The sequence below is a fragment of the Sceloporus undulatus genome, chromosome 4 (assembly GCF_019175285.1).
Source record: "Sceloporus undulatus isolate JIND9_A2432 ecotype Alabama chromosome 4, SceUnd_v1.1, whole genome shotgun sequence".
NCBI lineage: Eukaryota > Metazoa > Chordata > Lepidosauria > Squamata > Phrynosomatidae > Sceloporus > Sceloporus undulatus.
In genome coordinates this window covers 80218051-80244999 of record NC_056525.1, presented here as the reverse complement: position 1 = coordinate 80244999, position 26949 = coordinate 80218051, and the positions used below count along the sequence as shown (strand labels likewise).

Here is a 26949-nt window from a genome sequence, read left to right as displayed (position 1 = left end):
TGGGCCCTCAGTGTTCTAGATCCACCCGCAAATATCAAAACCAAGTTCCATTGTGTTCAGTGGTGGTGTGGCCACACAGTCGCACTACCACTGGAGACAGCGATACTTTGCTGTCCCCTTGAAGCTGTCTTGTAGCTCTCACTGCAGCAAGGAGCTTCCTCTTCCTTGCCACCTCTTACTCTCCTTCCCTGCTGCCGCCACCTCCATGTTTCTTCCTCTTCCTAATCCTCCTCTCACTTGCCCCATTGCTGTTGGTCTTCCTCCCCCCTCCTCTTACCCCCACCACTTTTCCTCTTCTTCCTTCCTCCTCTTACACCCCTGGCCACCACAGCTCTTCCTCTTTCTCCTCCTCTTTCCTGCTGCCTCCGTCTTTCTCCTCCTCCATCCCCATCATCAACCTTCTATATGAAGCATTAAAGATAATGGTACTATGGGGATCATCTAGACAAGGAGAATAAAAGCAGAAGATTACTGTATATACAGTATATACTCGACTATAAATCGACCTCATGTAATAAGTCGAGGGCATGTTTTGGGGCAAAAAATATGAATTATGATATGACTTGTGGATAAGTTGCCAATAAAACTTAGGGGCATGTAACAAAGATGTAAAGGTTGAGATTTTCTGTCTTCATATAGAAATGTCTTATTCAAATTCATAATCCAATACCTCTCAGCAATCCTTTGAGGGGAAGCACCAAAGAGGTACCACCACTGCTATTTTCCCATTCAAGCATTCAAAAAGGCCAGAAGCAGCACCATGGCAAAAAGGGTACAGGAGGCTCGTGCTTCTTTTAGATGCTCCTCGGATGGACTAAGCTCTTACATTTCATCACTCTACGTGGAGAAGGAAAAGAGTTAAAATACACTGACCCATGGATATGTCAACCCAGTATTTTTGGGTCAATTTTTTGACAAAAATTTCTAGATTTATACATGAGTATATACAGTAGTTAAAGGAGGTAATATTGTAATAATGACCTATTCATACTGACTGGATAAGTGCATGCTCTGTCCAAAACAAAAAGATAACTATTCTGGATACTATGTTAGTCATGGAACTAGCCAGGTGCATCATGGTGACCCTGGACTTCATCCTAAATGGTACTGTCCAAGATCTAGTATGAAAGGTGAGTAGACAAAACTGTTTGGAAACCTAGAACACAGTCCTGTTAAATCTAATTTATGCATGGGCAAAAGAGTGCCAAGGACAGCCCCTTTTGGACTTAATAAGTTGACTGGTAAACAAGCAAACAAGAACCCCTGAAACATAACGTCAAAAGGGTCAAATCTCTCCATGATGAATAGGACCTACTCAAAACTACACTGATAGAAGCTCAGCTAGAATGACTATCTCAGGTCAGAAAGGAAAATATGAAGTCAGAGAGCTCAGCAACATGACTAACAAGCAGTGCCAAAACATAAAAGAATTTAGCAGCACCTCCTAAAACTGGGAATAAGAATTTCCCAGAGTAAACCTAATTTCTAGTATAAATTTAATTTCTAGCGTAAACTTTCTTGGACACAGTCCACCTCATCTGGTGAAGTGGAAAATTAGAGAGAGAAGATAGGGAGAAGCTTTTCCTCCCTCTCTTATAATATTAAAACCAGGGGACATCTATTGAAGCTGACTAGTGGGGTGGTTTAGGGCAGATAAATGATATTATTTCTTCACACAGTATATGGTTAAATGGTGGAACTCCATTTACAAGATGTAGTGATGGTTACTAAGGAATGCTGGATAAGTTCATGGAGGATGCAGGTTTCCACGGCTACAAGTCACCTCCGGTATCAAAGAGAGTACTGATAACTGTACTATAATAATTATTATTATTTGGAGCCAGTAACATCATAGGTATTTTTATAGTACACAGAAGATAATACTACTGTTTCACAGAAAGAGAGCAAAGGCACAAATCTGACAAAGTAACAACTAGGAAAGAAGACAGAAAGGCAAAGCATCATGCAGTTTAAACAAGTGAATACATGAAGAAGCAGTCATAGAGAAATTTGAAGTGACTTGTTTACATTACACAATGTTTCCTGGAATTAAAAAAAAACACAACCCTAATCCAGGTGCCTGGTTTAATGTCTGAAACACAGAATTTAATGAAGCACCCATGGATCATATTAGCAGTTTTGCAATTTGAGGTCAGTGTAGAATTTGACTTGATCAGTGTAGAATTTAAAATATTAATTATGATTATTTAAATTAATAATAATAAGATGGTATCCAGGCACTTCAAGATATATTTACAGAAATAATGACCAGCCGGCATAAGAGAAATAATTGATTAAGCTGTGTGGAATGAATACTCAACAGCAAAAAATGAAGTACTGTACTTAGAAGTAGGGACTCTCTATTACAGCTGATGCACATGATTCAGAAATAAAGGATCTTTTGATCCAACAAGAACAAAACCTATCAGAAATGCATGAAACCATTTCTTAATGTATTAATAATTTATTAATAAGAGTCATAATATTCAAACTTTTAAAGGATTTTCTTTTCATGGAGTGAACCTACGAAGCTGGTGAAACATTAAAGATACTCATGTTTCACTAAATCTCTTGGAGGTATACCTTTACAGTACCAGCCTTTGCAAATGGCTTCTTTCAAATATAGTACAAGCAGCAATTCTCTATCCACTTGTTGGTAGTAAGCCTTTGAGTCGTTTCTGACTTATGACACTCTAAAGTGAACCTATCAAAGGGTTTTCTTGGCAGGATTTACACAGAGAGGTGTTGCCCTTGCCTTCCTCTGAGGCTGAGAGTGTGTGATTTGCTCAAGATTTCCATTACTCAACAGGGATTCGAATCTTGGTTTCCAGAGTCAGTCATAGGCCTGTTACAGACTGCCAAAATAAAGCTGCTTCGAGTCTCTTTGGAGGTATGCTATTTAAATGATGCAGAGTCCGGAGGTCGCGCCAAAGCCACACTCCATTCCTAAGCACTGGAGTGCAGCTTTGGTGCAGCTTCCGGATTCTTAGGATGCATGCCTCATTTAAACAGCATACCTCCAAAGAGACCCGAAGCAGCTTTATTTTGGCAGTCTGTAACAGGCCATAGCTTTGTTTAGTTGGTTATGCAAGACTACCTGGTGTGACTGTTTCATTTCACATGTGTCTAGTATTAGTCTGGAATAAAAAGTTTGCTGAAACATGTTGAACAACAACAACAACAACTCCTCCTCCTCATGTGGGAACTCTCTCCTATCGTTTCATTTTATTCCCACTCCTGGTACCAAATTCTCTGTAAAAGAAGCAATGCAAAGGACACATCTGCTTTGTTAACTGAGGCGTACCTGCACTTAATATTACTAGGCTGGATCCATATTATCATTTAACATAACATAAATCCAGATACAGGTACATATTTGAAATGGGTCAAAGTAAATGACTCTTCCATCTCCTTGTGCCTCTGGAAAGGCTGCTCTAGATTGCTGGGAGACCTTGCAGAGCAGTATAAGTGACACAGATGACTGAAGGGGAACTGCAAAGATGGCTTCTCCTTTCCTGGACAGGGACAAAGCCTTCACATAATCTGGATCCAATGCATTAATGACTGAAAATAGATGAAATTCAGCATATGGTTACTGAATATTACAGTGAGGACCAGAACCATCAATCACTAAATGTTCAGGACAGGAAGCCAAGATAATTTCTTGCTTCAGATGGACCACCTCATCTAGCTCCCAGGAAAGAAATGAAAGTAGACAAAGATACAAGAGAGACAACAAGGGACATGAGAAAAAAAAATTAAAATCAGTCAGCCCTCCACATTTGGGGGGGGGGGGGGGGGGGGTTTAAAATAATTTTTATTCAGTTTTTCAAATAACAAATGAAAGACCACATTTGCGGGTTTGAGTATTGCAGATTTGATTATTCACGGATTTGAGTGATGTGTTCTCTCTAGGAATCTCTAGGTCCTCTAGTATGACTGCCAAAAGTTGATCATACAGTCATGATGAAAAACCTAGAGAGTCCTGAATTTGTAGGTCCTCCTGTGTGATTCTAGTGGATCCAACTTCCAGTGGATGTTGATCACAGAGTTGAACTGCAGGATCTAGATCAGTGATGGCAAACCTATGGCACACGTGCCAGAGGTGGCACTCAGAGCCCTCTCTGTGGGCACATGTGCCATTACCCCAGCACAGAGTTTGCCAAAGTTTGTTAATAGAAAGCCAGAGGGACACAGCACTTTGTAATAAGTAAGTGGGTTTTAGGTTGCAGTTTGGGCACTTGGCCTCTAAAAGGTTCACCATCACTTATCTAGATATTCCTACAGAGAAGTTTTCTCAGGGAAAAAAAATAGTGTTTTTTAATTTGCAGCTTTTTCACTTTCACAGAGACCCTGCACAGCAACCCCAGCAAATGGAAGGGCCCATTGTAGGATCTTTATCAAAGATATTTAAATCGGTGCTATCCATAGATAGAGTGTTCTCTTAGCACGTGACTGTCATCCAAATAAAATTGTGTTTATTTGCTAGCATCTTTTTTGAATAGTCGGTGCTGCAACATCAGTGTTACACTGAAACGCTCTGACCATCTTCAAAATAAGACACAAGAAAGTTTGAAAAACCAAATTACTTCAGACACTACCAATATATTTGTTTTTAATGACAAGCATTTAAATGATGAAATTTAGCTACTTGTCTTCAGTGCAATTACTCTATTATTTGTTCAAGTGGAAGGAACACAATTATTTGCTTAGGTCAGTGACACACAATCATTTTTTTAAAGCAGGAATACCGTTGGCACACCACTGACATGAACCAATGCTAAAAATATTAAGAATGTTTATCTAACCAAACACAGTTTTACTGCTGGTAAAACATCAGTACAGTATCAGAAAATCATCTTTTTTTACAAGTAATACCTAAACAATAACATACAGTAATACCAACGGAACTATTTTTGGGGGTGGGTGGGATCATAATCAAAAGAATGGTAGCCACTGATTGCCATGAAGTCTTATAGTTACAATCAATAACCATAACTTTACCATTAACTCCCATGAGATAGGAACTATGTGCAACTATTCAAAACGCTAGTAGCAAAGTAATACTCCAAGCTGCACTCTTTACAACAGCAAGTGGTTGAGAATGATCAATCTGGGGTTGGTTTTTTTTGGTAAGAAAAAACTGGGATACACTCTCTACTGCTTCTCCCTGCAAAAAAAGTGAGAACCACAGTGTTCTTCAGAAAATTACTGTTCTCACCAAATCCATGCTGCAGCACTTTTTCACTTATTTGTTTTGAGAACACTTACTTCATAATTTCATAGTTCACTCTGGTTTCATCAATCCCATGTTCCAATATATTTCTATAACTGCTGGTCCTCAAGTTCCACCAAACACAGCCATTTATACTTCTCCTGCTCACTCAAATGCTGCCGTCTTTCCTCCTTTGTTGTCCCCAAAACCTACAACTGCCTCACAGAAATAACTGAGTGATGATATTATTTATTTATTTATATAGCACTGTAGATTTGCACAGCACTGTAAATAAAACAATAAATACTGTATAAAAGAGTAAATCTGCCTATGGCGTACAATATTTTCATCTTCCTTCCAATTTTGTTCCAGTACTCACCTTTTCCAAGAAGACTTTAACACAGCTTATAGCCCCATACCCTACTGCTAGGAAACCTCCCCTCCATATTAGCAATTAGAAAGCAATTCTGTCTTTTTCTCCTTAATGGACTTTGAACAGTAAGAAAAAAGAATGAATAAACAGTTGAAAAAAGGGTTATGAGTGGAGAACAATACTGTCAGGAATCCTTTTAAAATTCAGTGATTAAAACTGGAGAGACATGGCTCACTATGGGCCGAGATCCAACCACTGGCCAATCTATCTGTCAGTTATCAGAAGTCGCTTAATCTAGTCCACCTGGTAGATATACCTGAATGAAAGATGTGGTGTTTCAGTGGACAGGCCACTGCCCTGTCACTTGGCAGTGATGCATAGCCAAGTGCCCCCAGACTAGGAATGGCCACGGTTGGCTCTATGCCCAAGGCCCCTTACGGGGACTCCATAACTGGATATCACAAGCAAGCAAGCCCTGTCTTCCCCAAACTGGATATGGTAACATACACATGCTACCAAAATTATGGCAAATTAAGATTAAAATGTGTGATAAACACAAAACAAGGGCATAGCTCTTTGAAACTACAGAGAACCAAAGATCTAAATTGAGGGCAAGTGGGTGGGATAATGCTCCAAAGCTCACTGCTTGCACGATGGGAGCTCCTTTTATATTCTACAGGATCAGCATTAAGTAAAGCCTCCATTTTGCATTTGACCCCTCCTCAAACTGTTCCTTATTGGGTAGCCTTCCCAGAGCCTGTGAAATATGGATGCTTCTGGAAAAGGGAATGCCAGTGCACCCAAGAAGATAATGGCCAACCAGTGTCCTGGTTCCTAGCCATGGACTGCAAAGGAACCATTTGATAAGGGGACTCCCCTTCCTTGAATATTTCATCTTCAGGCTCAGGACTCAGTAGAAGGATGCTGCAATCGATTTCTGGATGACTGGGAGACCAAGGTTCAAATCCCTGCTCAACTATGGAAACCCACTAGGTGACCTTGGGCAAATGACACTCTCTCAACCTCAGATGAAGACAATGGCAAACCTCCTCTGAACAAAATTTTCCAGGACAACCTTGTGATAGGTCCAGGTTGCCCTAAGTCATAAGAAACTTTAAGGCACACCCACACCACCACCACCGGACAGAAATCAATTTGCTAAAATGAAGAGAACCTGGGATGCCAGGAGTTTTGTTTTGGGGAAATAATAAAACCAGCTGAGCTCACTTTTGCTACTGAACATACATTTCTGAGCTCAGAAGAGGCACTCAGAAAAAGCACTGAAATACATACTACAATTTAGTAACAAAATTAACTTACACATTACCATATAGCACTAAAATTTACAAACATATTTTATATATGAGCTCTACACAGATAAAAGAACTCTTCATTTTATTTCAAAGGAATGTTTATTAATTTAGCTCCCCCATACTTTAATCACCCATCCTACCACTCCAAAGGAATTAAGCTCTATGCCCATACATCACAGTTCCATGGGGGTTTAAGGACAGATGTATGTAGAACTATAACACTTCAAAATACAACTAAGGGATCACATTCTCTCAAATAAAAGATTCCATACCAACACAACACTAGCATTTCAGGGAGTTTTAGCCTAACGTAGCTCCTCCTAATATCTTTTCAATGTGCAGAGTGGAGATATAAAAAAAAAAAAATTGCCTATTTTCCTATCCTTGATGGCAAAGGGTGCCTTGACTGTTGGGATTGCCACTGAGAAATATGGGTTGTTTGCAGCTGAGGACCTTTTCCATGTTAAATTTGTCCTTAATAAACCACATGCTTTTTTTTGTGTGTTCAGGAAACATGATTTCCCATACAACGCACAAGATTTCCTTAACTGGAAACATTATTTTCTTCCCACAAAACATATTTACTGCACCTAGTTCAACATTATCTCCATAAAACCCAAGTTTCCTGTGAAGAAAACAATGTTTTCAGTAGTCACGTTCTCTGTGCAAAATATAAGCTTCCTGGGGAGAAAACTAGATTTCTGGTGGAAAAAAGCAACGTTCATTTTTTTTTTGCTGTGAAGACTGAAAATGTATCCCCTGCAGCTGATAAAATTGTCAAAATTGTTAATTTTTGCTTACAAGAACAAAATAAATAAAAATGTTATGTTCCTACTGCAGGCAGTTCATTATGGGTTGTTTTATGAAGAAAAGCAAAAAGTGTGCATGCACACTTGGATATTTCCTCTTTTCCTATATGAATGTGTGAGAAAAGTTTCTTTAGAACACCAAATATGGATTAAACATAACAATAACATTTCTAGGTCATAAAAATTAATAGTCTGAAATCACACCAAGAATTATTTTTAAATTAATACATTTCATATCTCAATAAAGGTTTAACACTAATTAAGAAAATCTTGTTAATTCACAAAGCAAATTATTAAAATACTTAAATGAATGTGAGAATCTCATATTAATTTAAAAATACACATTTAACCCCAAATTCAGGTTTACATCAGAATTTATTTTTCTTCTTGCTGTTACTTATGTTTCCAACTTAAATATCATTTTGAAGAAAAAAGTTTAAATGTTAGAGAAAATGTCTGAATGTGTTTACACAGGTTACAAGGGTAGAAGGATATGAAGGCACAAGGATGTTCTACATGAACAAATGAGTTGAAATAAGAGAACACCAACTTCTTACACAACAACTAGCGGATCAGACCACAGATCAGTCACAGAGAAATGATACATTTTGCCTCTTTAAAATACTCCCCCCCCAGATTTAATTCATGCCTCTGAACTAAATAAGACTATTGGTCTTTATTATTTTCATATATTATGTCTTAGCCAAGAACATTTTGATATCTGGTTCAAATTCAGTAGCATGCCCTCTTAACAGGAAATATTAATAATCTTACATACAGTAACAAAAATTAAATAGCATAAGGCCTTTAAATCAAAAAGCACCTGCTTCCCCCAAAAAACACATATTTCACTTTAAAGACTGACTGACATCTAACCATTTTTAAATCTCATGATTTTAACTTCCTTGACCCATTAATAAGCCAAGCATGACAATAAAAACTCAGCATACCCATTTATTTCCATACAATTTAAATGGACCATTGAAATCAAAATTGTACACCATAAACAAACACATTCTAGAGTTCTAGGATTCTGTCTACTATAGTTCTCTTGCATCCCAACCCCTTTTGAACAAACAGCAGTATGACAGTAAAACAGGAAAGCAATTCAGAGACAAAATGAATGACCATGTTTCAAGCGTAACAGCCATGCACAATGTGAATGCAGTTCTAAAATCAGTACATGACCCTCAATTTAAAGCAAGGTGGGTTACTTAAAGCATGCTTTTTTTTAAAGGTTATTTTCTCTCTATTTTGCTGGTGTGCTTTCAAACTATTTGAGAACAGCAATTTCTACCTAATCTGGAAGTGGGCAAGCATGTGCTAACTCAATATTTCACTTTACTGCTCAGCGCTTGTTAATGTTTTGCTTTGTTTTATTAACAAATCTAAATAAAATAGGCAGTAACTGCAGTAAGCATTTTTGTAACATGTAAATGATTATACAGTTGACACTATTAAGATGATTTAAGAACAATATGTTTAAAAAACAAAACAAAACACCAGAATATATTTCATCTTTATTTATTTATTTATTTATTGAATTTTGTTCAGGACATTTTGCATTATGGGAGCACTCTCTTCAATGAACAACATTTGGGCAACATCAATGTGCTACTAGAAACTGATATTTGTCTACTAGAAAACCTGGTACTTGATCAACCATTTTTGTAAGAACACTAAATATGTATTAACTAATATACGGTAACTATACAGAAGGGCTACTGTATGCCTAGTAATCTCATGGCAAAACAGTGGTAGTTGAGATAAGCAATAAAACTGCAAGCCGTAGGTATTTTACAAACAATATTTTTAATTTTAATTTGTTGCTATTATTTTTATCTAATGTTGATTTCTGACATCCTAATCTGAAATCCTGAAGCAGTTATTTAAAGATGATTTGTTATTATTAAATGAACAAAATCAGTAGCAGTCTGAAAAGAAAAAAAGTTCTCTCTTTACACCTTTCCTTTGTTCTGAAGTAAGAACAGCTGCACCCTTTGGATTATCAAGAATGCAACCTAGATGAGATAGCCAGACACTGACTTAACTGCACTCCTCCTCCTCCGTTTAGCAAAACACTCTGTATTTTCTTACCTTTATGGTTTTGGTCTGGAGTCTGAGTCCATTTAAAGTGTTAATGGCTTTCTCTGCATCCTTTGGATCAATATAGTTAACAAATCCATACCCTAAACTCTGCCCTGTTGAAACATAAGAAACAAAAAAAAAGGACTCAGTATTCTTTGCAGCACATGTGTAAGATTTCCAAATGGGTGGTTGAAATCCTTTTCTCTGATAACTTTTTTTCACCTAACACTTTAATCCCAATTCAAAAAGTGAACCTTTAGCCAGGACTGCTCAGCAATAGAGTATTTATGATGGGAAGCTCTTTGTTTAAGAGCTGCTGATTCTTTTAGATTCTGAAGTGTCCTTATAACTGTGAAAACTAATGGTGAGTATATAAAACATTAACTAGGCTGGTCACACTTGCTGAACTACTACAAGAATCACATTAAGAGAACAGACAAGAGACACACAGCAGCAGGATTAAATGCACAAGGTTTATATTTTAATAAACAGACAGGCTTAAAGAATGTACAAAGAATACAGGTTCCATTTAAAGTGAAATAATATAATTATTAAGCCAAAACAATATTAATCACATGCCAACCAAATTTTCACACAGAAATAGCCTAAAGATGGGTTGTATTTACAATGTTATATACAGTACCGCCTTTCAGCAAGAAAGTGGTTCACACAGGTAAAACTTAAAAACAACAGTGAAAGGAAGCAAGTAAAAACCAGAATGTACCTTAAAAACCAACATTTTTTAAAAATGAAGACATTAACTTAAGTACCTTTAACCTTAATGCGGACACCACAGACATGACCAGAAATGACAGAATATTGCAGTAGATTATTAGTCTGTACTCTAGGCATTATATTTATGGGGGTGACACTGGAAAGTGCAAATCAGTAAAACTGCTTTTGCGTTCAAGTGGCAAGAGCCCATTTAAAGAGCCAAAACCAATTCAACAGCTTTGTTATATCGATAGTTTATGTACTACAGGTCATTTTTATCCAGTGCAAACAGCTTAGTGTGGTAATACAATGTTAATTGTGGGATTCATACAAATTAAGGCTTCACCTTAGGGCTAATGTGTACTGAAAAAGTTTGAACAAATTAAACAGATCATAGGCTGATATACAAACAATATGTCACTGTCTTTATATTCATTCCCTCTCTCTTCCCCCCATCTCAAACACACACACACACACACACAAATTTTACACACGCACATACAAATTTTACATGTAGGTATAAAATTACTATTGAAATCGTAACCAGCATCAGGTATTACCATACTATGTCTCTCAAACTGATTTTACCCTTTCCTACTTCAGTGAAATCACATTTGGAAAACTGCTTTAGTTTACATTCGTAATTACTATGGTCCCCACTAGAGGAAGAAAGATATTCTCAATAATAAAAAATATATTTTTATTATGTGTTTGGCTTTTGCCTGTTCAGTTTGATTCAACAACTTTTAGCAGTATTTACGATGTGATGACAGCTGATGTCCATGTGGTAACTAAAGTCCTTTCAGTCTAGGAGGGCAGTCCTTGAGCACTGAGATAACTAACTATAAACCATCTTATGTCCAGCATGGTCCTTCACATTTCCATCTTAAGGTGAATGGGACTGACATTCAGACTGAGAAGTTGTCAGTACTCACAGTATTTTCTGTCTATCTCATCTCTCTGATTTTACAAAATGCCTGACTGTCACTAAGGACTATATGTGGACAAGGCAATTGAAACTCCACCCAGACAAGATAAAAGGGTGAATTTTCATGTACAAATTGACAGTATAATTCATCACGAGTGAGGCAACATAGTGTAGTGGTTGAACCTTCAATAAGGAAGACTGGCTTGAATATTACTTGTACTTTGTATAGTATTTGCCAAGTGGACAAAGTAAGCAAACACACATTGTCTCTTGAAGTACAGCAATAATAAACTAGCATACCTTACTGGGCTGTTCTGAAGCACTGCAACAAGACAGTTTGAGATGCATGCTGAAAGTGGTAACCACTATTGCCAAATATTGCCAAATTTCTGCCAAATATAATTATGGGGAAACCAAACCTATTACTTTCCTGGAAGCCCCCCCCCCCCCCAAAAAAAAATAATGGCTGACATACCTCCCACCCCAGAAAACCCCACCCATTGACCCAGAAGTCTCAAACTCATTTAGGGACTTTTGCAGAAATTCGGGGATTTGCATTCAGGGAGTTTTGATGAGGGTGATTCGGTAACACTGGCAGTAACACACATTCTAAGCACCACCATCCAATAAATTATTAACCCTCTTTCTAGAAGAAAAGTAGGGATTGCTAGTGACTCTAAGACTTAAAGATATTTGAGTTGACAGCTTTTAATGTTGCAGGGCTGGAAAGATTTGTTTTAGAAAAGGGGAAGGAAATTACCAGCTATAAATATGTACATATTTATTTTTAAAAGAGAAAATAAAAACGACTGAGTCTTAATAACAAACATTCTAAGGTAGTCATAGGTAGAAAAGCTGTAAATGGACAAACTGGCAAGAAAGACGTTTCTGTGGAAGGTAAGGTATGTGAGGAAGTGAAGGGAAGGGAGGTGAAGCAGAAGATGATGAGAAGAAAGGGAGAAAAGTAAAGCAAAGGTGTGGAATACAGGAAAGAAAATACAGGAAAGATAATTAAGAGAAGAGAATAAATTGAACTATCAAAACATGCAAATGAGTGGGTTGGGAATAATGTTTTATTATTGTTTTAAACAGTTATAATACATAGATAATGGAATTGTTTAGATTTTTTGATATCGGGAGAAAGTATGTACATACAAAGTATTATGATTTTGCCAATAAAACTATATTTGGCACCAATAAATTCCTATTTCTTATCAGGCCTAGTCTCTTCTCTATTCAGGAAATACATCCAAAGTGCTGCCTGATATGCATGCCACACCTTCATCTACTCATTTACTCAACCAAAAAGTGCAATCAATTTACAAAGAATATAGAATGCAATTGCACACAGGTTTAACCAAATTATTTTTTAAAAACCTCAGAGTTTGTTACATTAATTATTAATATTAATTTTTAAAATCTGGTTATTATTACTATTTTTCAACCCTCTTACACTGACTTTTTGAATTAAACAATTTAACAGTTAATTGTCAGTTGCTCATTGTTAAACCAGTATGCAGTGTGAGTTGCATGTTTTTATTTATTTTATAGTGCAAGAAATTATTTAGAACAATTAAAAGAAATATTTACAACAAAATCCTTCAATTAATGTAAGTTCAACCAACATCTAAACTGCATTTTGCTACTTAATTTTCTGACTTAGTCCTATACTAAATGTGGGGTGGGAGTGGAGAATGGGGGAAAGGGGGGGGGCTTAAAGAGAAAACAATCCCCTTTTCTGTGTTTCCCATGAAAGGGGAACAGAATTTCAAACTCACTTGAGCCAGTTTCGATGCTCTCCAGGTGGACTGGAGATTTCAATCTCCAAATGTGCTCTGAGGAATGGTGCTCCCAGCCAGGCAATTGTCCACTATTACCAGGGACAAAATGTAGGACAAATTCGAGACCAAACTGTAGGACAACTGCAGGACAAAACTCAGCCCAAAATGTAGGACATTTAAGGTCCTCCATTTTTCTTAAATGTCCTACATTTTGGGCTGAGTTTTGTCCTGCAGTTGTCCTACAGTTTGGTCTCGAATTTGTTCCACATTTTGTCCCTGGTAATTGTGGACAATTATGGCAACCTGGTATCTAAAACCCATATTTCCAATTTTATACCAGAGCAGGAAAATATGATTAATAGTTTCTAAACAAGCCTGGAAATGAATCCATTTAAAGATGGTTTCGCATCCTAGATTTTTGGGAAACTCACTGCCACAGCTCACTTCTTTGGACAGAATGGTAGTTAGCTGCAAACTTCCTGATTTGTTTTCCATGCTCATGTGGAGTGAAATTACTATGTGCAGCGCTACAGGGCTTGTTCACATTGATCTAAAATATAAGCATGCAGACATAAACAATGAAAAAATTCAACATCCCCAACCTGCTCTACTATGTCAATTTCTAGAAGGAAAGACCAGGAATTATAAAAAAGGGGGATTATCAGTACACTGAGTATCTGTTCTGGACCCCCCCCCCAGGGTGTATGGCAAAAAACACGGGACCTCAAGTCCTATTTGTTTCAATGGCTATGCACTCCTGTGTGCACACCATTGTAACATCTGGGGCTTGCTGTCGACATAAGCTTAAAGACACGGATGGCAAGCCATGCTGTACCTCAGTATAAGGCTGTATCCTGGAGTAGGACAGTAGAATTTGGACAATTGACTATATACACTCATGTATAAGTAGAAAAATTTCAGTTAAAAAATCATTCCAATAAACTTGGGTCAACTTATTCACAGGCCAACGCAAATACTGTACCTTAATTCTTATTAAAAATGAACCATTCCTTTCTCTGAATAGAGCAGTGAAAGGCAAGAGCTTAGTCCATTCCAGGGAAACTCAAAAGAAGCAACAACCCTTTCTACTCTCTCTGTCATAGTGCCACATCTGACCTTTTTGAATGTCTGAGCAGGAAAATAGTGGCAGCTCTTTAGCACTTCCCCTCAAAGGAGAGCTGAGAGAGTAAAGTGCGTTGGTGCTCCAAAAATTGGAGCAGAATAGCCTGAACAGATTGTAAGACAAACCAGAGAGAGGACCACTTGATATTTTCCTGGGACTTATTATGCTCTCGCCTTTCACCACTATACTCAGAGAAGGGGATTCCAGCGATAGTATTCCAGCAATGAGACTTTGAAATATGTTTGTCAACGTTTCTGTGTTAAAATTAGGCTAATTTGTCACATAAAGATTAAGGATGTAATCACTAACACAGCCACCATTTTTTTTTTTTGCTTTGCCTTTACATCCTTTTTGACATGTACACATTTTCTTAGCCTCAGCTATGCCTAGTTGCCTCCACCACACACTGCACAGCCACCATTTACCACAGTTGTCGCCTTATCCATTCAGTCTTTAAGGTGAGGACAAACAGTTATGCTGGCCAGAATTGTTCTTTGGCATCATTTTCCATTGCTTTATCCTTTGTTACATGCCCCTAGATTTTACTTATTTATGGTTCATATTTGGCTGCAAAACCTGACCTCAATTTATATAAAAGGTTGACGTATACATGAACATAAATGATAATTCTTTAAAACTGATTAAGGCACTGGCTTTGACACCTTTTCTTCTCGTGCCATTTTTTTAAAAATTGGAGCAGAATAGGCTGAACAGATTGTAAGACAAAGCAGAGAGAAGACCACGTGATTCTTCCTGCCTTTACTCATGAAGAATCATTTCCTGTCTACATATTCACCTGCAGAGGGAAAAAAGATAGAGGGACTCAACATTCCCCTCCCATGTAAAAATACAGTGTGTGAGAGTAATTTTTCAGGAGAACCATCAATGTGAATTCAGCCAGCATCTCTCTTTCCCATAGCACATCCTGCAGATTTTGATGATGAAGACCAACAACAGAAAAAACCCACTAAGCCTCATATAAAATGTCATGCCTCCAGAGCATCTTTGATGCTCTTGAGACATATATTTAGTTGAGATTATATTAGACTTTGTATGTATCAGTTTAGGAGGGGAAATGGAAATCTACAGCTTTAAAAAAGACAAGGATTGTGGGAAATCCCAGGGTCTTATACTGTCTCTCTCTAGCTAGTTTCAGTTGTGTAGTAAGATTTCAGCCAAGTCAGACCTGGAGAGAGTATTTTCCTTTGATAAAGATAAATCCACAGAAGAAAGATAAGTCCACAGAAGAAGAAAGATAAAACCCACCAAGAAGAAAGAGCAAGGTATTTAAGATGGACTATTGAGAAAAAGGAGATCAGTTTCATGTTTTTGTGTTTATAACCAGTAAAGCTTTTGAAAACTTAAGAAATTTGTGGACAGGTCTTTTGTTCAGGTTGTGTTCCTGGGAGCCAGAGGCCTTACGACACCCAAAGTCCATAGCATTGCTCTTGGGACAAAACATAAAATGTGATCTGAGTCTTAGGACACCCTTGTTGTCAACTACTTGCCTGGTTTCCACTGGCTGCCAGAAGACGGGTCGCAGCATCTCTGACAGATTACCTCTTTCAGCACAGAAACTGAGTGAGCTGCTGGAGGACACATGGATACTTCATCCTTACAAGTTTACTTCTCCACATCCATCAAAGGAAGCATGATGACTGCCAGCAGAGAGAAGGAGAACTTCTTCTCTCCTGGGCCATCCAGATGTGTTTCCATGCTAGACATGAAGCAGACAAAACTCTCGTATGTATCACACAGAAACATAATGGTCTGGAGGTGAAGGGATGAAACTACTGTGCTTCCGCTGCCAAGTCTGCTTGGTTTTTATGCTGGATGTGAAGGAAAGAGCTTTATCTTCTGCATGTGCAGTGCAGAACAGCAGCAGGCTGGGAGAAGCAGGAACAAAACACGCCTTTTTCATCATCCCTATGTGATTTTATGATGGATATGGCAGGATGGGGCCAAGCTAGCACAACAGTGTGGAGAAGGGATGTCACTGAAGGGACAGAGGTGATTCGTGCCATTGCTACCAGCCCACTGAATTTCTATGCTTGAATGCAGGACATCTAGCATGCAAAAGTTTTCCTTATTAGTCTTTTATTTATGGGGGGAGGGAGTAGCTGAAGAGTCTCAGAATGGTTCATCTATCTGCTCTTATGAATAAAAAGCAGTCCACTATTATTTTTCCAGGCTAGTAAATTCTGGATGGTAATTTACAAGATTGCTTTTGTCTTCTCAGATCTCTCACAGGATTAATTACTTTAGTATTACCAACTGTATAGATAACCATGGCTCAAAACAGACATGCCAAAAGGAGCAGCTTCTGCCAGCTTCGGGAATGTGGCATTCTTATGATGCATGCCCCCAACATGGCTGGAAGCCGCTGCATAAAGGAGTGGAGAAAAAACACTCCTGCAGGTGGCCAGCTTTCGGACTGGAGTAATAGCCCACTTTGAGAGTGGACTGTGCGGTCCGCGACAGAGTGTGGGCTTAGAATAGAATGAGACCACCAGCAGCTTATAACAAATTAAAGTATGTACAGCTAAAAAATCATTGGGAGGAAAGGATGACCACCATCAATCACAATAAACAGGGATGACTGCACAAAAAGTGACTCTTTTAAAGGCAATCTAATTACTATTATTTAAATAAATCTATCCTTGTTCTATTTAATTCCTGCTTTTGTGTTGCTCCCTTTCTGTTTTCTGTGAAACTTTAATTTATAAAATCATCAGGAACACGAACCAGTACTTAACTCAAATCCACATTCACTGTTTTAAGATATAACAACAATGATAACAGTAAGGGCCACTACCACCACTACCACCCTACAATACAGTTGGCCCTTCTTATACACGGATTTTTTATACACAGATTCAAGCATCCATGGTTTGAAAATGTTAAAAAAAAAAGCACATCATTTTGCTATGTCATTATATTTAATGGGACTTGAGCATCCATGGATTTTTTTATCCATGGGGGATCTTGGAACCAAACCCCATCTCTTTTTATTAAAATTGTAAAATCCATACCAGAATTCCAACATAATATTGCCAGCCTTGTGCTGCTGCCACCCCATCTTGACCATTTTATTGAATGTAGCACTGTATTTGATACACATGGCAGAACAAAGTAGGTCAGTCAGCAAGGAGTAAGATGAAACTTGAGGCAAGACAGGCTGACATACTACAGAGGTCAAACTAGAGTCCACTTTGACAGCAACTAATTGACAATTTTTAAGTCAAATTTATGATTTTCAGTCCTAGGCTAAAATAAAGCAATAAGACACACAGGCATAGAAAGAGATGCAACATGTCAGAGTACATTTTTCTCTGTTGAAAAATGACTCCTTTGCAAAATGCAGCAGTTCATTAACAACTCTAAAAAAAAAAGTGCTACAAAACTGAGGACTTTTTTTTAACAAAGAAGACTTTTGACTTGAACAAAAAAAGGGGAGGCTGGGCTGTCTTGCATATGTAAAGATCTCCATTAAGAATCAACTGTATATAATAATGTATAAGTCTAGAAATTTTGGTCCAGGAACTGACCCAAAAAAATCTGAGTTGACTTATCCATGGGTCAATGGAACTACTGTACTTTAACTCTTACGTATAAAAAGAAAAAATCCCCTGATGGAAGGCAAGAGTGTAACCTATCATGGAAGCAATGATCCCCCCTCCATTCTCTCAGCCATCCAGTCTTTAGTATGAGCAGTTATGACTTCTAGAATTTTCTAAGTTCTTTGGCATTGTTTTCCTTTCCTTCATCCTTTAGAGCCTTTGTTACATGCCCCTAAGTTTTACTCTCGACTTATCCATAGGTCATATCAAAATCCATAGTTCTGGCCCCAAAACCTGCCCTATAAGTTGACTTATACTTGAGGTCAACTTATAGTCAAGTATATACGGGTAAGTCATGAGTTTCTAATGCACCTGGCTACTGAAGGGCAGTCACAGTTTTGTCTAGAAACAACTGAGCAGGATTGGTATTAGATCATGGTCTCAAAGTCACAATGTATTCTATGAACATTCGTCAGAATAAAAGAATTACTGTTGGCCCTTCTTATATACGGATTCAAGCATACATGGTTTGAAAATGTACAAAAAAGTATAAATTTCAAATATCAAACCTTGATTTTCCATTTTTTTTATAAGGGACATCATTTTTCTATGTCATTATATTTAACGGGACTTGAGCATACATGGATTTTGTTATACACGAGGGATCTTGGAACCAAACCCCAGCGTATAACAAGGGTCCACTGTAGTCCCTTTAGTTTTTAAATATATATATGTATATATGTGTGTGTGTGTGTGTGTGTGTGTGTGTGTGTGTGTATATATATATATATATATATATATATATATGATTAGGAGGGACAGTGTAGAATCCCATACAAACACACCACACAATGAAACATCATACAAATGTAACACTTTTATGGTATGGCAGGGACTATCTTGTATGTGCAGGTTAGTGCCTATCATACAATGGCTTGTATAATACAAAAGAAAACACACCAATTTCAAAAAAGTGAAACTTTTAATATTAAATGGACTAGAGAAACCTACAGATTCTTACAACTGAGGACCAGTAGAAAGTATTAAATGTATATCTATTAATCTATAAATGGGGAAGAGGAGCATCAATTACTTACAGGAAATAGGAGTGGTGGACAAGGTCAGCTCAAAACACACATGCAAATCTCTCTTTCTTTGCTGTATTGGCAATTGTGCCATATTGTAATTCTTAATAGTATGCACATTCTCAAAACTATTTGCTTCAAGTTATCAACAAGCACAGCAACACTTACCTCCATGCACATTCTTCTCTTGTGCAGATACAATAAGGTGAATAGACATATTCTTGCCAGATGTACTCCTAAACTATTCTCCTTGATGCTAAAAAACTATGGCTACAATACTGTACATGCTTGCTAAGGACATTGGAGATTATCAGATGAGGGAAGGGCTGAAGCCTGTCCTTAGGCCATCCGTAACAACTATTGCACACAAGACATTCTCAAATGTCACACCGATCCTGTCATCAACCTGTCAGTGAAGTGCAATTGCATTAATGGGTTCTTCTGTTAATACAAAATGAGGAGGAAGGATGGGACAATTCCACCTCACTGACGGGACAATGACAGGATCAGCACGATGTCACATGAAAGTCTTTCACACGATTGCTGTCATTTGCAGTTCCCGGATGAGACAATATCCTGAGCAGCACAAAAGGAGAAGACAAAGACGTCTTGTCACCCATCTGATAATTTCCTTTGTCCTACTGAAACCCGTCAGTCTTCCTACTGAGAAAACATGCTCTGAATGTTTGCATCCAATAATTCAGGGTGGACTACAAATTTTCCTTGAGAAATCAATATGATGCTACAACAAGATGACCGTTACATGGCTGTAGGAATACAGAGAAAACTATGAAAATGGAACAGGGCTGAGAAGCCTATAATTATGACCACAAAGAAAGGACAGTCAAATAGTTTAACCATGAGAATTGTGCCCTATGTTAACAATTATTTTTCTCATTATACGTGGATACACCATAAATAGAAGGGAATACAGTGGAATCTAATCAAAATAGGAAGAAATAACAAAGTACATGGAGCCCATGTTGGGGTTACATGCAAACAATGATTTTAGCCTGAGTTTAAAAGATAGGTAGCCACTATCCTACCCTAAGATTCTAACACAAGCAGCAAACTATCCCATTTACAAAATTTCAGAATATGCAGTAACTTAAAAGAGGATCTCTCCCTGTCCCTCTCCCTCACAGCTGGAACATGCTAGAGAACTTTTCAAATCAATGTAATATAATGTCGATGTGAATGCACTAAAAGCCATAGCAGCCTATATCTATCCCAAAGGATCTACATCTCTCTGAAATAATTCTTCTTTGCTATATTTGAATATAATATAACAGACATTAGTTTTGGGTTTTCAATGGAAGCTCTCCTTTTGGGGATCCTTCTGTAATTATCCTAAAATCCTCTATAAGCATCTCAACCATCTTTAGGTGTTACCTGATGGAGCAAACAAAAAAACTATCAGCTATAAAACATAGGCAGCTTTCAGAAAAGGGGTCTAAAGGTAAGTTTTCTGTTCATCACATCCTGCACTGGCTATGCAGAAACCTACAGCTGAACAGATATAGAAATATATTAGGGTTTTATCTACCCACTGGATTAACTAAAATGGAAATAGCCCTTAAAGAGAAAACGTTATGGGGGGAGGGAAGCAACACAGCCTGTTTAGATACTTCAACAGCAATTGGTACAAAACTATTACCACTTCATACAAAACTAAATGAAGACGGGATTAAGAAGAGACAAACCTGAACAGAAAGCAGTGAAATTCCTGGGGAATATTACATTAAATGGACAGGACAACCATTAGCAATTTTGAAGTAGAAGTAAAAATAGGGATTGCAAATGCAAAAGTAAACATGAAGTAAGCACTTGGTCTAGGATCCTATAATCTCTACCACAGTGGTTATGATGCTGACAGTGGGAAGTAAAGGGAATGGCAGCAACACAGACAGAATTTGAGGGGTGGGCAGAAACAGGAGAAGGAGCCTGCCAACTTGAAGGGGTGGGAAGAGGATGGTCTCTGGAATCAGGGCATCAAGGGAGAGTTGGCTTGAAAAACTGTCCAATGACAAAGATGACTGTCCAAACCAGCCCTTCAATAGTGCTTCAGCACACTGCAGTCCCTCCCTTCCCATAGAAGCCAAGCATTTAACAGGGAACATCCTACTCCCATCTCTGCCGCCGCCTCCTCAGAAACTGCAACTGTTTGCATAGTAAACTGAAGTGTTAAGCATACTAAATTAATCCTGGCCATTGTCCTTTTCATGTAAGAGCTACATGTAACCTCACTCAGTGAGTGCTAGATTTTAACAGAATCACTGGTACTCTGTTGAACTGATAATTGTATTCTTCAACAAAATGTAGGTAAGCTTCTTGTGTACAAACACTATACAATGCAGTAATTGTATCCAACCCAATTCAAAATAATCAATCCGCAACAAATGACACCTAGTTCTAATCTAGCTAGGATAATAAATATTCAGAGATAAAAAGCTATCAACTGATTAAAGGCCATCTCATGTTGTTTCAAGCTCACGAGGCCAAGATGCCAAGAGTGATAACAGACATGCCTTGTGATCAGTGTTATTGTTTATTTAGTGCCATCAATGTACATGCTGCTTTATAACAGAATAAAACTTTTTGAACTACATCAATAGTATAACATTCTAAAATACAATACAGTACTAGAATACTAAAATACTAAAAATGCAATAGTAAACTACAATAAAAAGCTACACACACACACACACACAGAGAACAAAACAGATAATTGATTATAGTAAAAACATTAAAAAACATTAATCTAAGATTCCAAAAGTTTTAGAAAAAAGTTTCCAATTTGGATTAATTTTTGTCAATTAATGACACAAAATTGTGATTGCTTAGAATTACCATCTTTACCCACACTTTTCCTTGGCCTTTTCCTGATATCCAGCCGGGGGGGGGACATGCCTTACCCTATCTTATTCCTATTACTTCTTTATGAAATCATCTGAATCTTACAGTATTACTAGACAGATCTTTCTTTGGATGAACCTATATCTGTTTATAATTCACAAGGACAGAGTATCATAATTTTATAACTTTCACAAAATCTCAACGTGGGAAAAAATAGCTTATTTCCCCATCCTCCACAGTAGAGGGAGGATTTTGTTTCAGATCAGAATACAGTGGACCCTCTTTACTGGTGGGCTAGTGATCTGCAGATTTGGCTGCCTGCAAATTGCCACACCCAGTATTATTCAATAGTGACATGTGCACGACAAAGCCACTGAATAATATGGGATACGGCCATCTTCATTTTTTTGCCATCTGCAGTGGGGCCAGAACCAAACCCCTGTGGGTGGGAAGGGTCCACTGCGTGTAAAAATGTTTAAAAACTGGATGTGAAAATAAACAAAATTGACAGGTTAACACTATACTTGCATGGGCATATTTGTAAAGAATTTAGCCTTCAAATTTCTTGGCCTGTTAGAGCTTGAGTCTATGTTAGGTAAGCTTAACTTGGGTCTTAAATCAAAAGAGGGGTTTGGTCATTCAACTTCCCTAATTTCTGAAAGAGAAATATTTGATTAGAGTGTTCTGGGCACAAACATATTAATACAATACACAATTACAAGTTATTAGCTGAGAAGATATGTGTAAATGGACCCCCTCAGTCAGCATGTTGCCCCTAGACATCTTTGCAAAAGTACAAGGGATGCAGAGATGACACTTCAGAATGAACACATAAAGCTGGCATCCCTAAAATACTGCCGTTGTTTCTTTGCTATTTGTACAAAGGATGTCAGCATACTTTATTTTCATGTAATCGTGAAATTTATAAAATCACAGAAGAGTGTGTTTTATATTACTTTATTTTATTTTATTGTGTGTCACTTGAAGTTCATTACTCCACTTATGTGTCATGCTTTGTATTTTTTAAATTTTGTTGGTCATTGACCGAATAAAATATGTATGTATGTGTAAATGGATACATATGACTGTGTTCAGAAGTCTTAGTCATGATTAAGCTTGCATACCATTCCAGCATACTTTGTTTCCCTTCCTCTCTTCATCAGTGATCTATCTGCCAGGAAAACTGATTACCAAAGCCCTAAAAATTATTTCACTGTTGCTTTGGTTGGCAGTTTCTTGTCCCTCCCCCATTGTCAGAACACTGACAGAAGAACTGCACTGGGCATGACTAACCTATGTGATGAGAAGATTCTACTGACTTAACTGGGACACTTAGCAGCTAATAAAAATAAAACAGAAGCCTGAGCCACTCTCTATGAAATTTAACCTATATTGACTGCCTGTTCACAAAACCTAATTTATACAACAATTCCCAGCAGCTTAACATATGTTCCTGGGCTAGGATGCTTTGGCCTTACAGGTTGAGCCATTGATAATGTCCAAGCTGGACTAATGCAATGTGCTTTATGTGAACATGCACTTGTTAAAGCTAGGGGCTGTGCAGACAGCCCCTAAGGGGTGGCCTCCAGCCACCGCTTTTACAGCTAGATTGGAGCCGTGGCAACTGCATGCCATGACCCCAATTTGGTGTTTGCAAGGTGCAAAAAGGAGCCACAAAAATCGGATCCTTTTTGCGCCCTGCAAAGGAAAAACAGCCATGGCGTCACAACTTTATGGTGCTTCTTCAGTACTGTGTCATGTGGACGCAGTGCCAGAGGAGTGCCGTGACGCCACATGCTGTGTGGAGTGGTGCATGGTGTCACGCTGCACTGGGGCAGAGTCGGGGCGTGTGTCATGTGGACGTTATGCCCGACTCCACTTCCAAGCTGGCCTTTAAGGCCAGTTTTCACAATTAGTTAGTCTAAAAGTTGCAGCTAGCACAGAAAGCTTCAGCTCAGCTGCTATATAAAGTAACCTATTAGTATCAAGGAACTCATCTGCTGATGGAAATTTACAACTGCCTGTAAGCTACCAGGACAGGTTTTAAGCTTTGATGCCCTCTGGAAAATTGCTCCTGGTTTTGCCACATGCTCTTAAGATCTGGAAAATGCATTGACCATGTTGGTGACCATTATGTGCAATATCTGTACCACTGGTATTAAGATAGGTGCTGCCAATTCTTTTTATTTTAAATTGTTTTAAAATTGTTATACAGAGGTACCCCGGGTTACGAAATTAATTCGTTCCGCCGCCGCTTTCGTAACCCGAAAAGCTTTCGCAAGCCGAAAACCCATAGGCGCTAATAGCGAAAGCCGCGATTTGGTGCGAAAAAGCGCCGAAAAGCACCAAAAATTTCCTTCGTAACCCGAAATAACCTTCGTAACCCGGAACAGTTTTTTTAATTGATTTTTTTTCGTAACCCGGAAATTTCGTAAGGCGGCGCATTCGTATCCCGGGGTACCACTGTAATTTATTTTGAAGTTTTCTACTGTATTTTACTGAGTGTAGCCTACCCTGAGATCTGCTAATACAGAGTAGGTCAGAACTAATTTAAATAAATGAATAAATATACTTTTGGTATTTAGACAAATATTTGTACAAACATCCCAGCCACAGATGCCGGCAAAAGTCTTCATAGCCCACAAAAACCCACAAAACACTATCCTCACCGTACTTTATACCATATACTAAATGTACTGTATATATGGACAGGTTGCATACCTGTAACGGTGTTTCTTCGAGTGGTCATCTGCGAATACATACAAATGGGTTTTACTGCACCTGCGCAGTACTGTCGGAAACTTCTGGAATCACTGGGCAAAGTACACTTGGCAACAAAATGCAACTTTTTGGTGGTAACTCCACCCACCCGTTATAAGGCCCCTGCCTTCCCGCTCTTTCCCCAGTTCCAAACCTTTTCGCCGCGTAAGCGACTTGTAATGAGCCAACCAAGAGCAGGACACTGAGGGGAGGATGGGCGGGATTTGTATGTATTCGCAGATGACCACTCGAAGAAACACCGTTACAGGTCTGCAACCTGTCCTTCTTCTTTGTGGTCTCTGCAAATCATACAAATGGGTTTAGACTGACAAGCTTAAGTAAGCGGCGGAGGGAGTGTCCTGAAACCAGGAGTGTTTCAAACATAGTGGTTTATTGATCACAATAAAGTTATTAACCCAATGAGCATGTGATCATTATTTCTGTAATAATCCAAAGCCCATATAATAGGCAACATAACTATGCATGAGTAAACAATGCATAACTGCGGAGTATTGCATCAAACAGTGCAGTAAACATACAGTAACCTGCATAATAACTTAGCATCAGCAATAGTGCAAATCTGTCAGAAATTGCATGAATATAGTATAGCAATGCATACAGTCAAACCCTGCATGATGGAAGAGTTGCATAAGCAAAATTCCTGAGATCGAACCAAGGTGACATTTACACTCTCTTAGCAACAACATCATCACATACATTAAGTCACATTAATGTAGCCCTGAGACCAGTACAGCCCTTCCAAACGCTGCGTCCCGTTTGGCCCTGGTGTCCAGCCTGTAATGTTTAATAAATGTCATTGGCTGGGACCAAACCGCAGCTTTGCACACATCCTCCAAGGGGATCCCAGTCAAGAAAGCGGAGGATGCAGCTACCGCCCTGGTTGAATGCGACCGTACCCTGGCGGGGGGAGGTCTGCCCAACAGTTCATAGCAGAGGTGGATGGTCCCAGCCACCCATTTTGAGAACCTCTGCGGCGATACCGGCAGACCCCTCCTCAGTTCCGAGTAGCACTGGAACAGTCTCTCAGATCGGCTCGAACCCGACGTTCTGTCCAAGTAGAAGGCCAAAGCCCTCCTAACGTCCAGTGAATGCAAAGTCCGTTCGATCTCTGTTACCGGGTTCGAGGCCAAGGTAGGCAACACAATGTCCTGGCATAAGTGAAAGGCCGACACCACCTTTGACAAGAAAGTGATGTCGGTACGGAGGACCACTTTGTCCTTATGAAACCTTAAAAAGGGCTGGTCCCTTCGCAAGGCACAAAGTTCACCCGCACGGCGGGCCGATGTGATGGCCACTAGGAAGGCAGTCTTCCAGGTTAACAGTCTCAAGTCCGTAGTAGCCATCGGTTCAAAGGGCTTGGACTGTAGAGCCGTCAATACGGTGTCCAAACTCCAAGCCGGGGTCGGTGTCGACACCGGGGGGTAAAGGTTCCCACACCCCTTCAGGAAACTTTTCACTAGGGGATCCCTAAAAAAGGAAGGCCTACCCCTAAACTGAAAATGGGAGCAAATTGCAGACAAATAGCACTTGATGGAGGTCAAGCTGAGCCCGGCTTCCAGCAGCGCCATGAGAAATTGTAAGAGCACTGGAGTTGAGACCTGGTCCGGAGTGAGGTCCCTCTCTGTCAGGAACTGCAAAAAACGCTTCCACTTGAAGGCATATGACCTGCGAGTTGAAGGTCTTTGAGCAGCCAGAATTACCCTCCGTACCGGGTCAGGTAAGGCCACTAAGGGAGAAGCCTCCAAGCCACTAGTGGAAGGTGATCGATGTCTGGGTGACGAACCCTTCCGTCTTGGATCGTGAGCAGGTCTGGGCAGGGTTCGATGCGGAGCCAGGTTCTCCTTGACAGATGCAGTAGCGCCGGGAACCACGGCTGTTTGGGCCACCACGGTGTGATGAGGATCGCATCTGAGCGGTCTGTGGTTAACTTGGCCACCACCCGGACAATCAGCGGGAACGGGGGGAACGCATACAGCATGTCCCCCGACCAGCGGAAGGCGAACGCGTCTCCGAGGGAGTTCCTGCTGCGCGTTCTGGAACAGAACTGGGGACAGTGTGTGTTGTCGTCGGTTGCGAAGAGGTCAATCGAAGGGGTCCCCCATCGACCGAAGATCTTGGTTACTGTCACTGGATGGAGTCTCCACTCGTGAGAGACCGACGACGTCCTGCTGAGCTGGTCTGCTAGGTCGTTCTCCTCGCCTGGGAGGTGGACAGCTTGGAGCAGGATATTTCTCGGGATGCACCAAGCCCAGATTCGTAGGGTGATGTCCTGTAACGTACTTGACTTGGTGCCCCCTTGCTTGTTGATGTAGTAAAGCACCGT

The 26949-nt window shown here is 39.2% G+C and overlaps 1 protein-coding gene across 8 annotated transcripts in view; it reads right to left on the bottom strand.

Annotated features, from left to right (window-relative positions):
• Positions 1-26949, bottom strand: part of ELAVL4 (ELAV like RNA binding protein 4) — a 141301-nt gene that overhangs the window by 31610 nt on the left and 82742 nt on the right. For all 8 annotated transcript variants that reach the window (XM_042465405.1, XM_042465403.1, XM_042465406.1 and 5 more), the window contains one exon: positions 9808-9911. In XM_042465405.1, coding sequence (XP_042321339.1) covers positions 9808-9911 — 104 coding nt within the window. The remainder of the gene's footprint in view (positions 1-9807; positions 9912-26949) is intronic.